This window comes from Daphnia pulex, chromosome 10 (genome assembly GCF_021134715.1).
Source record: "Daphnia pulex isolate KAP4 chromosome 10, ASM2113471v1".
NCBI lineage: Eukaryota > Metazoa > Arthropoda > Branchiopoda > Diplostraca > Daphniidae > Daphnia > Daphnia pulex.
This window is the reverse complement of record NC_060026.1, coordinates 609,950-625,236: the sequence shown is the minus strand read 5'-3', so window position 1 is coordinate 625,236 and position 15,287 is coordinate 609,950. Positions and strand designations below refer to the sequence as shown.

Here is a 15,287-nt window from a genome sequence, read left to right as displayed (position 1 = left end):
TCCGCCGTCTTTTTATTCTTCACTAGCATATGGTAAAACTGTGAAAGGGGAAAATAAAATAAACTAATTTATGTCGATATCTACGCAAACCCGAAAACGCTTCTTGATATCCAAATTTCCCCCTAAACCTTCTCGCTCTACTACATGTTTTAAACGCGATCCTCGTAGCTTGTTCCAAGAAAATCGCCGACGAAGTTGCATCATAATCAATAAATCAATTAAATCATGGCCATTTTTTTCACGACGTGTATTAAAATTTTACTAGGATCGATTTACACCAGATTCAATGTCTGGTGATCATCCACTGAAATTAAAACCATTTTCTTTGTCAATAACATCTAGGGGAGAGTGGGTGAATGGGATAAGGTGTCGATTAGGAAGAGGAGGAAGAGAGGTACACCTTGAGACCAGGGGTTCAAACCCCCTGGAGAGCATTGTTGGTTGCTCATATACCCGCTCTGGCGCCACTGTGGCGTCACATGCAGGATTATCTAACCCCGTGCTGGAGAGGGAACTCTGGTGAGTAGCTGAGGGACCGTCGGTCGATATTGGGCTCGGTCCAATATTCCTCAGCGCAGAGGACGATGGAAATGTAGAATGAGAGGTGAATTAGAGGCAATTGGTGATGCGGTCTGATCTGAGCCAAGGGCCTTTACTTACCAGCATTTCCTTCATTAGTTCCGCTTGATTGGGTAGTTGAGTGTCGTGTTGAATGGGTGTCGTTATGAGGCCACCCATCGCATCTAGTTTAAATGAATAGACGATGACCATTTTCACATCGGGGAACGGGGTCGGTCGGGCTCGTCGGTCTTTACCCAAATGTTGTCTTTGTGCACGAAGATAACCTCTTGAATTACATGTGCTTATGGGAGAATATTCATGCTAGATTCAGATCCGCGAGATAGCCGGTAGTCATGCATCGGGGGGTGCATGGTGAATCCTGGGGCTTCGATATTCGATATTCGGTAACAACACTCACAGCGATGCTCAACTATTGTGCTAGTCAAGTTACCACCAGATCGTTTCTCTCCTTGCTATTAATGTTAAAAAATTGTCTTTTTTTATAATTTTTTTATTTTTCAGCGCTTATGGACGTGCAATTCTGTCTGATGGCAAAATTGTGCGAATAGGAAGGATGTTGTTAAATCTCTTCATTCGAAACATGTAATAAGCATTGTACATCAATCCGACATCATTGAAAGTAATTTACCTCGCACAAGTATTTATTCATGTCAAGATTTGTGACTTTCAAATCAATTCATGCAACATCTCGTCTTTTTTTTTAAATATTATTATTTCATGTTGAGGGATCCCACCTTAATTTTAGTTTTCAATTCTGTGAATTCAATGACACTCAATTGTTTTTTTTAAATCATTAATTCATAATTTTTTTTATTTATCCCGCTCGGCATGAAAATTGAAAGTGGTTGCAGTTCTGTTGGCATTTTTCAAAAGATTAAAAAAAAAATTTCCTTGTGGCAATTACCCCATTCTGTCCATTCATCCCAGTTGTTCAATTATATCAATGTCAGTTCAATCGTGACATCACTGTGATGTCATTACAGCAGTGGTCTTTTTTTTTTCAATTCTACGTTTAAGTTGTGAGCTCAATGGGCAAAAATAGTTTTCGGGCCTATTTCAATTTTAAAAACTAATAAAATCATATATTCTGTCTTTATTTAGGGCTGGTCTTTGACGCTGCCAAGACTTGGGAATTGACGACTCGATGAGAATCAATCAAAGATAAAACTTATTGAAATTTATTAGCCAACTGATTTTGGGAATCGACAACTCGGAACCGAACACAAGGCGAAACTTCCGTCTAGCAAATCTCGGGGCGACGGACTCGCATCGCACGTCGAGGAAAAATTCTCTTCATTCGGTAACTCAAAGTCCAGCGAATGGACTGTGCTTACAAAAGGAAGTAATGATTTCTTTTAACCTTTTCTTTCTTGCAGCTGTTCTAGATGATTTGGAGTGGTCCTTAATCATTCGTACCTTATTGATGGCGCCTTTTCACAAAATCAATTCAGTCCAAGCAAAGCATCTGCCGTTTGGATTAGAATTTCCTTTCGTTTTTCTGAAACACGTGGCCTGAATTAAACAAAACCAGCAGAGCAACAAGATTCGTCATCCGTGTCTAACTACAGCTGTGGCTAATATCCATCGATGAAGAACTCTCCTTTGAAGAAATAATGCGGGTATGTTAGAATGATATGATAGGTACGCTTGCAGCCTTTCAGGAGTTGAATTAGACAATTTGCATTAAATTTCATCTGGAGGATTTAGTCTCTGAATAATTCCCCGGATTGTTAACCAGCAGCTCTGTAAGCCACTCTGAAGAATCTTTGATTTCCATCTAGATTGACATCGCTGGGCCCACTGGTGTTTTGGCAACTCCATCAGAGTCATGACGTCATTACACGCTGGTCGTTTCTCAACGGGCCCCTGCAAGATAACGGTACAAAAACAGTTTACAGCCATACTACCTGTGCGATGAGGTAGCAAACAGTTAAAGCGACTAGACAGAGATCAACAACCTTTTACATCGACATTTTGTTGAATAATATCGTTAAACAGATTTACATCACAATTGGAACCTACTTGTGGGGAAATCTGCAGGAATTGCAACGAGTTTATTCAGCCAGAATAAATTTGCGGCCCAGGAAACATTGCACCATATCATCCAATCGTTCTTATCGAGCTGGTTTTTATGGGGACGGTGGTGTGAATTGTGCAAGGTTAACGGTTCATCAACAAGAAGAAAGCGGATGATGTGAAAATTAAAATTCATTTCTGTAGTTGCGATTTTTTCGTGTCATTTTACGCAAAGCTAGACAGCCAGATATTATTTTACTAAAGTTTATAATAATCACTGAAATTTCTGTTCCATAATCTTTTAGTTTCGCGCGGTTTGGAAACTAAAAAAAAACGTTTGTTTTGAATTTTTTATCATTTCATGCCATCTAGGTTTGATTCATTAAACCTTGTGTTGGCTTACCAGCGGCCATTTTCTTTCAACAGTTTTTCACGTTGACACATCAACACAGTGCACGGTACACACCAAGCTTTCACGTAAAATGAAGAAGTAAAAATTCCTTTCCAGCTCCAGTCTTCACAAAAACGATGTATTTTAAATTTGAAAAATCTTTTATTATACTTAGATGAACATTTGTAAAACTACAGTTTGCTTTAATCAGGAGGCCCATGTGAGCAAACATGGGCTGTGTTATGAACATATGCCATATGGAGGTGAAAGAACATTTCATAGAAAAACATGGCTGAAGTTGTTTCTCCTCTATCGTGAAACATTTGTTAGAGTTTTTGTTAGAGTTTTTTCTTAACTCACCACAGTCACCACTCAAATTTCTGTAGCAAAATTTGGGTTGGGTGGGTGGAACGACTTCTGCTGTCTGTCATCCACCCCACTAATCGGGTTTTCCTGAAAATGACAGGGAGTGCCACATTGAGATCCAATTTGCATAGAGTAATATCATTTCCTTAAGCAAGAACCCACAGCAACTGCCACACTGGATTGAACATTACTTTTTTTTTTTCAAATGTTTCATATTTGCCCACGAATTTCATTTTTTAAAATGTATTAACAATCATCAAGAAAATAACTACTCGATTCGAGTAACAAGAGTTATTGTTGTGCTTCAAAAAATTGACGACTCTGACTAGAGTCGATTTCAATCGTGTCTTGTTTAACTTTTGTACTTGAAAGTCAATTTAAGTTTATTGTACAGCCTAATAGCAACACGTTAAAGCTTTGTATTATTTATTTGATCTGTGGGAATTTTAACCGATTTTACGGGACTTTGGCCGGGCGCGACTGGGAAATGTTTTCTTGAATCAAAAAATTAAAAAAACCTTTGATTTAAGCCATTTTAAAATTGACAAGCTATTATTGATATTTGCAGCTTTCGTTCTTGATTTTAATTTTTTTTTTCATTTTTCATTGCAGTTGATTCACTTTCTTCTCCTGGACATGCGGAGGACCTAAATGGACAATTTCAGCTTCAATCTTTGATAACGACAGGTAAAAGTGTATTTTTCTTCTTTATATAAGCGATAGGTAATCGAAATTAGGGTACGACGTGTAGCGACTGCGAAATGTCTTCTTGGATTAGAAAACCTTTGAAGTTTGTTAGAGCGTCGCCGACCAGGTAACCTCCTGGCGACTTTTTCTTGCCAATGGCCAGCCAGATTTGATCGCCCTGTTTCAAATTGACGGTCGATTGCAAGGCGATTCTTTCGTGTCGATTCCCTGTGCTGATTTCGTCTGGCCTCTCCAGCAGCCACTCGACGCAATTTGAGTTTTTGAATAGGCACATTGTAAAATCCGGTCTGGTTGAAGAAGCTGAAGATGTCGCCGTGGGCAAAAATACGGTTCCGGTGAAGTAGAAAAAGTAGACACCCGCCACCGGAGCCGTGAATTTTCCCGTTTCTTTATTCATGGCCCCTCCCTGGTTGAGTATGGCTCGTGTGAATGGAATTGGTGTTATCGTTTCGTTGTACGGCAAGGCTCTCGAGACGTGGAAGTAAGTGGGTTTTGATTTCACGTCATTGAAGCCAACCCACCTCTGGAAATCTGTTTATAGTCGGGGCGATTTAGTAAAACTAATTAAAAGCTTGTACGAAATGTGTACCTTCATCTCCTGGCGTCTGGGTAAAGTCGCAGTAAAGAGTTTCCACTTGTTTGGCTCCCATGACGGAATACAATCCGCTTTGTCTGTGTCCTATCTGCAGTAAATCTCTGCATGAATTCGGCATTCTTCCTATGCTGGACGCTAGTCCTCCATTCACTGTTGCATATAAGGATTGCTCATTAGGTGTTGCTCTAAAGTTTAGTTAGACATTTTTAAAAACCTTTCAGCTCTGCAGTCAAAGCTCCAACTTTGGCCTTGGTGACTGAAATTTGTACGAAATGTAGAGTCGATTTAATGACCCCCCTTTTTTTAAAATAATTTTAAATGTTACCGAGCAGCTCTTTTGTCAGATATCCGACGGCGTCATTTGTTGCAGTCAAACGTTGCGACATTTCTGGGGGTAAATGGCCGAAGAATTATCATTATTATCCGTTCAGCGTAATAATAATTTTAATTTGAAATGAACGTACCAGTCAATTCCTTCTTCGAACTGACAATGATGATGTTCGTTTCGAGAAAGTGTTGAAGTGCCGCTGCTTGTTTTTCTTTATTTAAAATTAGAATTATTTTAGGGTTTTCTTATTTTAAACAACAAAAAAAGAAAGCCGAGTGTTACCATTTGGGTCTTTTAAATTTCCTGCTGCCATGTTGGTTTCGGTTAAACGTTTGACGGTTTCTAATATTTCAAACATGAGTTTCTTTTTTAAAATATCCACCATTTGTTTGTTTCACAAAAAAATGTTACCGTTCATCTCCTCCTTCAAATTCATAACCGTGTCTTCCGTGTGATCCAAACGTTGTGAGGTCGCTGCAAGTTCACACGAGAAGCGTTTAATTTATTTCCCCACCGTCCCTTTTTTTTCAATTTCCGGAAGCAGTAAATTATACCTTTCAGTTCCTTGGTCAAATCCGCCTTTGACTTGGTGCAACAGCTCAGAGCTTTGGCCGATTCCTGCTTTATAGTGTCTGGAAAAGTCGAATAAGAAAGTGTTCGTTCGTGCCCTTTTAAAATTTCTTAAAAGATAATTATACCGGACAGTTCCTTCTGCAAAGTCACGACGATGACGTTTGTTTCCACCAGGCGCTGCGAAGTTCCTGCATTCGAGATTTTTATTATTTTTTAAATTTCATGCGGTTTATTTCTCGATTTTTACAAAATTGGTTATTATTACCGGCTAATTCATTTTTTAATTTTCCTACGACGACATTTGTGTCCACCAAGCGCTGTGCATTTTTCGACGTGTTTTGCGAGATTTCTTTTAAACGAATTTGATTAGTTGTCAATCATAATTATAATTTTGAAACGAGATCATACCTGTACATTTCTTCGACAAATTTCCAACGGTGTCGTTCGTTTCAGTCAAGCGGCGTGAGAAGACTGTCAATGGGTAAAGGCATTTTGATTTCTGTTCAACTTTTACATCTCATGGGAATTACTTGCTAGTTCATTCTTTGAACTTGTGGTGGCATCTTGCAGTCGCCGCGAATTTGCTTAAGATCGCAAAAGTTTCATTCGGTTTTTACTGATGTCGTTTGAATTTTGAAATAATAATTTAAAATACCTGTCAATTCCCGCGTCAAGTTGACTCTCGTTTCTGTCGATTTGTATTAAAGAATTTCAAAATTTCACTCATTATTTCATTTTGTCAATTATTAATACCAGTCAGTTCAGTCTTGAAATTCTCAACAACGTCCGTCGTGTCGTCTAAGCGCTGCAATGTTTCTACACGTCAATTGACATCTGTTTTTTAATCGCCACTCATTTTTTCACAACTTGTTTGTTTATTACCTGACAACTTTTTCGTCAAATGGCTAACGGTGGTGGTTGTTTCGTCCACACGACGAGATATGTCTACAATAACCCGAGAATATTTTTTAGATTATTCTGCTGATGATTTATGTCAGTATAGTGAAAAATATTACCGGCCAAGTCATTCCTTGAACTCCCAATGGTAGTAGTATTGGTGTCCAGACTCTGCGAAGGAGCTAACAACCACGGAAATATATCAATTATCTTTTCTACGTTACCGTTATTTTTGCCAAAATATTGAAATTGAAAATACCTGTCGATTCCTTCGATTCCTTGATCAAATTGGCTCTCGTTTCTGATAGAAAACAAGTTTTTTTTAAATAAATCATTTTTACTAAATATTTGGTTTAGAACGAATCATACCATTCAATTCCTTCTTCAAGTTCGCAACAATGTCGTTGGTTTCCGCCAAGCGCTGTGAAGTTTCTGTACAAAGATATTGTTGTTTACTATTTTTAATTGGGTTCACAGTTATCGATTCAATAATTACCGAGCAACTCCTTCGTCAAATTTCCAACAGACGCCGCCATGGTCTCTTCTAATCGTTTTGTTATTGCTGCAGTAGAAACAATTAAATTTTTACTGCTGTTTATCATTGCGTTATAAATAAATTCCCGTTTGTGAGGGGGGTTTTCATCATGTTATACCTTTTGTCTCCTTAAGACACATTACCAGTCCCACTAGAGCTAGCGTGGCAGAGTGATCGACGCCTTGGGTTAACAGATTCTCCGCCGACATAAGATCAGTCGATTCCGGCTGCTTGGATTCCGGAAAAAGCGCTGTGTAATAATCAGGGAAATGGGAGAACAGATTCCAGTCCCAATCGCCCAAGAACTAAGGGGAGGCTACAGCTAAACAGGTGGACGTCAGGAGAAAGGCCGCTAAAGCCTGGCATTGAATATAGGGTTTGGAGAAATGATGTGTTAAAATAATTACGAAGTCTTCAACTTACCAAGGTGTTCATGTTTAACGCTCCTTAAATGCCACGGTTGTTTACCGATTGAAATTTGCGCTTGAACTAACCAAAGTTTAGGAGGACAGCCACTCTTTAACCAGTAATGTGTCGAGGGTCCCGTTACAAACGTAGTAACCGCACTCTATTGTTTTGACGCTTCAGTGAAAGTGAACTTGGCTCACACGTATATCGTCTTTTGTTTCATGGATCTACTATATATACGAAAATTCCCAATGTCCATTCAAATCTATAAACAAAACAAAACAAAATGAATTGGCCTTTCTCATGGAAATAAATAACAATAGACCAACTCGGTCGGTCGGTCAGTGTTTGTTTTTCTCACTGGCCGACCAAATTTTTTGACTAGCGGAACTTGAACGGGACTTGGGCCTCTGCATCAATAATCCCAACGTTTTTAAAATAACTACTGCTTCCGCTTAAATTTATTTGCTATGTTTGCTAATTCTTTTAAACGATTCGTTTCTTTTATTTTCTCAAATCGGGGCACTTAACTTTTTAATTTGCTTCTTCCGTTTCCTGCAAATTTAAAAGAGTCTTTGACATCTTAAATGAAAGCAAAGATATGAGGATGTGCGAGGGCTGGTGCAAAGTGAATGGAGCAACGGAAAATTATTGGGTTTTGAATCCCTATTTATTGGAAAAGTCATAATGCTGTTAGATATTGAACTGTAAATGTTGGCCTTTTGTTACTAAATGTTGAGCATGGAATTTGAACTTGAACTTGGCGTTTGGTTGAATTATTCGGCGATTCTTTGAATGTGCCTCAATTGACTTATATCCTCTGAGAAACAAAAAAGATTTCAAGTTCAAACCATTTTCTTTTTTTCTTTTTCAAATTTTTCTTATCAGCATTACCGGTTCATTTGTTGTCTTATTCCTTGACAAAGTCCTTCGTTCCCATCAAATCTGCCGAAGTTTCTAGAAATGCCAATAAGAATGAATTAAACTTGTTGTGCTATTATCCCGAGAAGAGCCAGTCATTTGCTTTGGTTACTTGCCCGTTAATTTTGTCGACAATTCTTTGCTGGTAGCTAACTACCTAATGATTCGTTTAATCGCTCAGTGTTTTCTGCAAATTACTTTGACATGACTGTAAGTTAAACAATAAAAAATGTTCATATCACGTTGTCAATGTGACAACTAACTTCTGATCGGCTGAAAGCATCAGAAGATGAAATCAATTGTCAATGATTGAAAGAGTTTAATAATTTTATCATAATTAATATTGGCCTTCTCCCATAGAAATGAGCGCACATTGTTGCCATCGACATCAAATCCACCTTGGATTAACAATTTGATTGCGTCGATTAATCTTTCGCTTCTATTAAATTGACACAATAAATGGAGTGCGTCTCCTTCATCGTTTTCCCCATTGACATCAATCCCAAATTCGATTAACAGTTGGATTACATCGATCAGTCTTTCGCCTCTATTAAATTTACATAATAAATAGAGTGCGTTGTTTTCGTAGTTGTTTTCCCCATTGACATCGATCCCTTGCTGGATAAATAATTTGATTGCGTCGATTAATATTTTGCTTGAATTATATCGGCACAGTAAATAGAGTGCGTTTCTTCCGTCACCGTTTTTCGAATTGACATCTATTCGGCCTTGGATTAATAATTTAATTGTGCCTATTAACCTTTCGCTGGAATTGGATTGACACAATATATGAAGTGCGTTGTTTCCGTAGTTGTCTTTGCTATTCACATTAATTCCGAGTTGGATTAATAATTTGATTACCTCGATTAATCTTTCGCTTGAATTATTTCGACACAATAAATGGAGTGCGTTGTCTCCGTTACTGTTTTTCACGTTCACGTCAACTCCTTGGCGGATCAAAGTTTTTAGTTTTTCGCTTTGATCTGTCGAAGGGAAGATTGGATCTCTTATTGAACACAGTTGAAACATAACCTTTTCTTTATCTGCAAGCTACATTGAAATCAATAAAAGATGTGAAAATCGGTGGTGTGCGGATCATTACAAATGTAATGTACTTCAAATGTTTATACGAGTAGTGCGTTTTTAATCGTAAACACTAAATGTAACATGTGTGAGTTGCCATAGCTGTTCGACAACTACCACCGCTGCCTTATACTTGTTCAATATAGAAATTGTTGATCTATGCCTGCTGCACAATCTGCTGATAATTACTTGTAATGAGGCCCACAAAAGGGAAAACCCTACAACGCACTCTTAGTAACCAACGGTAGAATTAATCTGAATAATGTAATACTAAAATGTTGCGCTCTTTTCTTCTAACTTTCTTCACGATAAAAAATTTAGAGAAAGTTATCATTCCCGCGATCATTCCTTCCTTTGCACATTTATTGCCTATCTTTTAAAATATTTTCTCGGCGTTACGCAAACACAACTTCTTTCACAAGTCAACATTTATCGTTTTTGACCGTGGCTCGGGTTGGCACTCACGTGGGTCACACACCATTACGCCGCCAGCACCGCATCTGTGCAACCGTATAGTACAAGATTTATTCAGTTCAAAAATGCTGTTTAAAAAAGAAAATTTATTCTCACCGACACTCGAGGCAGGGTCCGCTAGCAGGTCCAACAAGGTCACCAAACCGATACATTTGAAATTTGATTTCACATCCTTCTAGTGCTTCAGCAATGAGTTGATTTTTCAAAAGTGCCTACATTTATTTTGTTTTTATTTGGAATGCACATCTTTGTCTTGATACTTTAAACGGGAAAACGTTTTGCAAGAGTTATCGAGTAAAAAGAAGGTCATGAAATCGATGATTTTGAATACTTCTCTTATTCTAATGCATCCAAGCGCTTAAAGACATTTTAAAAATTACAGCAACATTCAAATACATCGTAGGTTTTCATTCGTGATTTAGTATTGAAAATGAAAAATTTTTTATGTATAACATACGAGGTTTTCCCTTGGTAGTTGCAGTTCTTTTGAAATCAGGCGAGCTTTGGCGGTAGTAGTCGACCAAAGACTGAAGAGCAGCAAACCTATCATCACTTTGGTTGCGGTTGTAAAGTGAGACATAGTTTATCGCTAATTGAAGAGTTAATCGATGGGATATCTACGAAAGACTTTTTTTTTTTCATGGATTACTGCAGTGTCTTTTTTAAGTCCCTTTCTTTTCTATCGATTACTGTATTACGGCGAGTTTTATGACCCCGTCGCGTCAATATTTCCGCAGATGTTGTGCCTCACTGTGTGGTGTTGTGAATTAGTTCAACGACCGTATTAAAACAAAGCATATATGTTTCAAGCTGTTTTCTTGTGCCCAAATCGTACAGGTAAAATAGTCCGCCCAGCATATGGATAGCTCAGTTCAATTTTCAGTTCGTTTCAAATAGAAAACGAATTGAAACTTTCAATTCGTTTTCGATCCAGTGCATTCCAGAAAAAAAGCGAAGGGTCGGCTATTTTTAACTGAAAGCAATTTCTCTGTTGCTGTGATGTTTCGTCACCATTATTGCCACTTTTTTCACCGTCATCTTCGGAATACGTTTGATTTTCCCGCTCTTTGACAAGCGTCCGTTGTTCCACCTTGGCTTCGAGCGACGTTACTTTATTAGTCGTTCATCGAAAAGGTTTCCGACTGACCGCCAGCGCTATTATTACTCTCGTCTGCTACGCCGGTCGCAAATTGCCTGTTGTTCCAAAAGAGATCCAGCGTGAAAATGGATTTGTCGGACGAAGCCGGAAAGCGCACGACTCCCGATGCGGAGAAAAAGTATTTTCCTGCTCGAGGAGCTACGAATTTGCCCGTTTGACTATTCATGGCCCTGCCGATGTTGAGAATTTCGGCGTTGAACGTGATTGGCCTGTGAATTTAGTTCCAGTCCCAGTAGCGGTAAACGAAAAAGTAAGACGGGCGCTGATTTGACGTCAACGTATCCAATAAATGTTTGGAAACCTGCAATTATTCATTTAAAAAAAATAAATTATTCAGTTTATCGATGATTTCGGCCTCAACTTAGAGAAATTACCGTTTGATACGTGACAGTAGACCGTACTGGCAAATGGAACGTAGAGCATCCCCTGTTTTCTGACTAGGTACATTTGTTGACCGGTCGCATTTGGGACGATCGATTGATGAAAACAAACAATAAGTCACGTGTCCGCAGAATTGAAAAAAATCGTTGGCTGCGTTCCATATCAGCACTTTCGATTATTAATTTTCACGAGTCACGTTTTATGCGGAAGCTTATTATTATACACTTTGTGCTGACACGTTCGAGTGACAGCTTCTCATTCTAGTTGGTGTTTAGAATCTTTTGGCTTTTATTTAATTTTTGTCTTTTCTGTAAGGATCTTGTCTACCTACCCTCTTTCTCTTATCCAGTTGCTCGTCCAAAGCATTTGGCTGATGTGTGGGTTTCTCTTATTCTTTCAATCAATACGTTAAATTAAATGCTACATCGTATAATTTAACAATTGATTCCATTTGTTTTTCTCTTTGAACCCTTTTTAATTGTATTGCAACTTGCATTACATCATATCGACTCAAATCGACAATTTGACGGATTGCGAAATGTCCTCTTGTAGCATAAAACCGGTGAAATGAGTGACATTGCTACCACACAGAACTAGGCCGGCTGACGAATAGGCAACCATTAACCAAATTTGGTCTCCCGCTTTGAGACTGAGCGTCGCTTGCATGGTGAACGTTTCCATAAGTTCCCCGAAAACTTGCTTGTTGTTGGTCATCTCGTTCACGTGACCTCTGGCGATGCTGTTGCCGTTCAAGTAAAGGAACACGTTGAAGTCGTCTTTCAGCGGAACTGGTGGGAAATAAACCCATCCGGTGAAAGAGAAGAAATAGGTTCCCGGTCGCGGTGCGGTGAATTTTCCTGTCTGCAAATTCATGGCTCTTCCGATGTTGACTGGCTCAACGTCGAACGGAATCGGAACATTTTGCTCTCTGAAATTTCGAACCAACTGAACCATAAAATATGTGGGTGCTGATTTGACTTCTTCGATTCCGATCCACGTCTGGAAACCTTTTTGATTTGGTAGCTTGTTTTAATTGATTGTGACTATATTTTATTTGATAGATTCCTTACCCGCGTCAGTTGACTGTTTACAAAAGTCGCAGAAAACCATCTCGACAGATTTGGCTCCCATGACGGAAAACAATCCGCTAGAGACGTGCCCCAGGTTTTTCAGATCTGCACAGGATCGTGGGATTTTAGATATTGCTTGTCTAAGAGTTACATTGCCTCCGGCAGCTGCTCTGAATGTCCTCTCTCTCTGCAATGCGCTTATGAGTGACTCTTGTTGCCTAACTTTATTCTCGAGAGCTTCCAGTCGATTTACTTTGGCTTCAAACATTTCATGCATTTGGACCTAATGTTTTAATTAATACCAAAATGTTAGTCTGCAGTGAAAAAGACGGGAAAAAGAAATGTTTTTAATAGTTTCTCTTACTAAATTTCTGTTTAGTAGTTCCAGTTGTTTTTCGACAGTTAAGTCAGCGTTGACGTACATCACTGCCCAACTTGTTATCGCTACTAAAAGCGTTACGATGGACAGACGAGCCATGTTTTTATGTTCTCTTTCTCGAACGATCGAGGCTGTGTGCCTACTCAGCATGGACATTTGGATTTTTATAGGGATAGAATTCGTCAAGCTATGCTAGTACATATCGACTGGTCGGATTCAATTGAATATGCCGCGTTGGCTATTTGCGCAGTTGGTGAGACCGTGAAAGACAAAGTCAACAAGATCCTTAATTATTCGTTTATTTACCACTTAGTAGTCTACACAGCTGTTAAACTGTGTGTAAGTTGTAAACTGTATTTGCCTTTTTCCATATAACTCGTGTACAGTCCCAAATGATCCGTGTTTTAGCGTGGCGTCTAATTAACCCTACGTCTCGTTTTCCTGGGCTAAAATCCGCACATCATTCATGATAGTTCGATTAAAAATGTTAGTGCCAGGTGGTCAGATGGTTGAGCAATGGGTGAAATTGATTCATTAATTTTTTTCTTGATAACGTATGTTCGTTAAAAAAAAAAGCAACAATAAAAAAAGAAATTTACTTTCACCAAAATTGCATCCATTTATTGTTATGGACTAGAAAGGAAAACAGTGTAAACTACGTGGGTTGAATAGGAGATATTTCATTCTTATACTCGGACAAATCAATCAAAATGTTTTCCAGTTGGCTGATTTACCATTTACAGTAAGCCAGCCAGATTTTCTTCCAACAGCCAACCAGTAAAATGATTGAAGCGCTGGTCAGCATTTGGATTGTCATAAAGAAAAGAAACTCCTCCAGCGGTCATGAAGGTAATCTGGAGAGAAATTTTATCACCAGCTATCAAATTCAGGGTTGACTGCATGGTCAACTCGCTGTGGACATTGCCGGCAGTGTTGCTCTCTGTAACCCGACTGGATCCAACTCGTTGGCCGTTCAGTTGAAGTTCCACGATGAGAGCCAAAATGTTGGTGGACGGACCCAAGAAACGGACGTCTCCGGTGAAAGCGAAAAAGTAAGTTCCCGGCCTTGGGGCCGTGAATATCCCCGATGTCAAGTTCATGGCTCCTCCGATGTTGACCCTTTCGACTTCGAACGGAATTGGAACGTATTGAGTAGTAAAGGAATTGTTTTTCTGGACGTAGAAATAAGTTGGAACCGATTTGACGTCAACGTATCCCAGCCACTTTTGGAATCCTGTTGGTGCAATCAGTTTGACAGATTAAAAAGGCAATTTCTGAATGAGCAGACAGGCTTACCCGCATCGTTAGTTGCTTTAGAAAAGTCGCAGTAGACCATCTCGACAGATTTGGCTCCCATGATGGAATACAGTCCGCTGATAGTCTCTCCCTTGCACTTGAGATCGGCGCAGGATCGTGGGACTGTCGAGGTTCCCTGTCTGTTTGCAGCGGCGACTTGCGTGCCGCTCACGCTCTGTTGCAAGGCAGCTATAACAGATTTCTGCTCGATGGCGTCAGCTTCCAATGCCTCCAATCGCCTGTCCTTTGTGGCCAAAAGTTCTTTCATTTCCATCTGAAGAGTTACGCAAGAATTTCACCATTTTATTGTATTTATTTCGTTAATTGTTATTTTGTCAAAACTTACGTAATTGTCGTTCAGCTGCCGCAGTTGCTCTTCTAACGAAAGGCCAGCGAAGGCGCCAGTGGAACAGCACACCAAAGCCGACAAACTTAAAAAGATTAGCGAGAAGTGAGCAGCCATAGTGGATTTTATTTCGAATGTTCGACTTCGTGTGTTTCCTCTTGAGTGATGAGCCGCATTTTATTCGGATCTAATGCGTCTGGCTCTCTCGTTATCGATTACCACCTTTTTTTTTGAATATCTGTGTTACTTTTCACAGGTGAACGACGAAAGTAAATAGGGAGCTCTTGTTTTTTCATCGCCGTTTTACCGTGTGTGTGCATGAGAACGGCATGCATCCGAACTATTTGAATTAGAAAATTGCTCAAATAATGTGTTCAAACATTTGCATCCGTGTTATTTGAAAAAGGAAAAAAAAAGGATGACTAACCGAGGTCCCGGCCCATATGTTATTGACACATGCAAATTAGTTCCTAAACATTATGGAATGAAACAAACTGCAGCGAATCTGTTTTTCTTTCTCTTGTTGATGCAGTTGCGTTCTTCAAATATAATTTCATTAATTTGACATGTGTGTGGGTTTGATATTCCTTAGAATTTATACAGCCAATAAACTTTTCCCTAAATTTAATTTACGATAAATATCTGATCTGAGATACATCCGATTCATTCGGCAAGACAAGCAAATAAGACAGATGATTGACCGAGAGGAATGTAATTTTAAAATCGTTGGAGTTTTATTGACGGACTTTTACACACTATTTAAAATTCAATGGAGTTCT

The 15,287-nt window shown here is 39.0% G+C and overlaps 4 protein-coding genes and 2 long non-coding RNA genes across 6 annotated transcripts; 1 reads left to right on the top strand and 5 right to left on the bottom strand.

The window, feature by feature from the left end:
• The first annotated feature begins 101 nt into the window (after window positions 1-101).
• LOC124204552 lies at window positions 102-6,046 on the top strand. The gene is made up of 8 exons (XR_006878980.1): window positions 102-519; window positions 1,084-1,201; window positions 1,684-1,882; window positions 1,959-2,201; window positions 2,364-2,501; window positions 2,581-3,128; window positions 3,968-4,042; window positions 5,003-6,046. It is a non-coding gene; the product is annotated as an uncharacterized LOC124204552 (long non-coding RNA).
• On the bottom strand, window positions 4,029-7,714 carry LOC124204547. The gene is made up of 21 exons (XM_046601615.1): window positions 7,415-7,714; window positions 7,110-7,350; window positions 6,953-7,018; window positions 6,826-6,888; window positions 6,716-6,757; window positions 6,576-6,638; window positions 6,442-6,504; window positions 6,313-6,375; window positions 6,215-6,247; window positions 6,090-6,143; window positions 5,968-6,030; window positions 5,825-5,908; window positions 5,685-5,747; window positions 5,541-5,618; window positions 5,398-5,460; window positions 5,269-5,328; window positions 5,123-5,197; window positions 4,984-5,046; window positions 4,873-4,914; window positions 4,653-4,808; window positions 4,029-4,594 (listed from the first exon to the last, which is right to left on the bottom strand). Exons 2-21 carry the CDS (start codon window positions 7,198-7,200, stop codon window positions 4,089-4,091), a joined length of 1,791 nt encoding a protein of 596 aa, XP_046457571.1. The 5' UTR covers window positions 7,201-7,350; window positions 7,415-7,714; the 3' UTR covers window positions 4,029-4,088.
• Window positions 7,715-8,050: 336 nt separating this feature from the next.
• On the bottom strand, window positions 8,051-8,963 carry LOC124204559. The gene is made up of 2 exons (XR_006878990.1): window positions 8,294-8,963; window positions 8,051-8,219 (listed from the first exon to the last, which is right to left on the bottom strand). It is a non-coding gene; the product is annotated as an uncharacterized LOC124204559 (long non-coding RNA).
• An 855-nt stretch (window positions 8,964-9,818) lies between these two features.
• Window positions 9,819-11,331, bottom strand: LOC124204956. The gene is made up of 3 exons (XM_046602213.1): window positions 10,335-11,331; window positions 9,974-10,089; window positions 9,819-9,903 (listed from the first exon to the last, which is right to left on the bottom strand). Exons 1-3 carry the CDS (start codon window positions 10,455-10,457, stop codon window positions 9,819-9,821), a joined length of 324 nt encoding a protein of 107 aa, XP_046458169.1. The 5' UTR covers window positions 10,458-11,331.
• A 536-nt stretch (window positions 11,332-11,867) lies between these two features.
• On the bottom strand, window positions 11,868-13,018 carry LOC124204548. The gene is made up of 3 exons (XM_046601618.1): window positions 12,852-13,018; window positions 12,488-12,770; window positions 11,868-12,424 (listed from the first exon to the last, which is right to left on the bottom strand). Exons 1-3 carry the CDS (start codon window positions 13,014-13,016, stop codon window positions 11,928-11,930), a joined length of 945 nt encoding a protein of 314 aa, XP_046457574.1. The 5' UTR covers window positions 13,017-13,018; the 3' UTR covers window positions 11,868-11,927.
• Window positions 13,019-13,460: 442 nt separating this feature from the next.
• Window positions 13,461-14,720, bottom strand: LOC124204551. The gene is made up of 3 exons (XM_046601621.1): window positions 14,509-14,720; window positions 14,163-14,436; window positions 13,461-14,100 (listed from the first exon to the last, which is right to left on the bottom strand). The coding sequence occupies exons 1-3, from the start codon at window positions 14,623-14,625 to the stop codon at window positions 13,604-13,606; spliced, it is 888 nt and encodes a 295-aa protein (XP_046457577.1). The 5' UTR covers window positions 14,626-14,720; the 3' UTR covers window positions 13,461-13,603.
• Between the last annotated feature and the right edge of the window lie 567 nt (window positions 14,721-15,287).

Bases quoted from the DNA above. Each gene is read 5' to 3' on its own strand.
- LOC124204551 (XM_046601621.1), bottom strand. From the start codon at position 14,625: ATGGCTGCTCACTTCTCGCTAATCTTTTTAAGTTTGTCGGCTTTGGTG. The intron at 14,437-14,508 runs GTAAGTTTTGAC...GTAACTCTTCAG, and splicing joins GGCAGCTGAACGACAATTAC to ATGGAAATGAAAGAACTTTT. The intron at 14,101-14,162 runs GTAAGCCTGTCT...TTGCACCAACAG, and splicing joins TAAAGCAACTAACGATGCGG to GATTCCAAAAGTGGCTGGGA.
- LOC124204548 (XM_046601618.1), bottom strand. From the start codon at position 13,016: ATGCTGAGTAGGCACACAGCCTCGATCGTTCGAGAAAGAGAACATAAA. The intron at 12,771-12,851 runs GTAAGAGAAACT...TTAAAACATTAG, and splicing joins AACTACTAAACAGAAATTTA to GTCCAAATGCATGAAATGTT. The intron at 12,425-12,487 runs GTAAGGAATCTA...CAAATCAAAAAG, and splicing joins TAAACAGTCAACTGACGCGG to GTTTCCAGACGTGGATCGGA.
- LOC124204547 (XM_046601615.1), bottom strand. From the start codon at position 7,200: ATGTCGGCGGAGAATCTGTTAACCCAAGGCGTCGATCACTCTGCCACG. The intron at 6,376-6,441 runs GTAATAAACAAA...ATTGACGTGTAG, and splicing joins TTTGACGAAAAAGTTGTCAG to AAACATTGCAGCGCTTAGAC. The intron at 5,047-5,122 runs GTACGTTCATTT...ATTTACCCCCAG, and splicing joins TTCGAAGAAGGAATTGACTG to AAATGTCGCAACGTTTGACT.
- LOC124204956 (XM_046602213.1), bottom strand. From the start codon at position 10,457: ATGTCTCACTTTACAACCGCAACCAAAGTGATGATAGGTTTGCTGCTC. The intron at 10,090-10,334 runs GTATGTTATACA...AAATAAATGTAG, and splicing joins AACTACCAAGGGAAAACCTC to GCACTTTTGAAAAATCAACT. The intron at 9,904-9,973 runs GTGAGAATAAAT...ACGGTTGCACAG, and splicing joins GGACCCTGCCTCGAGTGTCG to ATGCGGTGCTGGCGGCGTAA.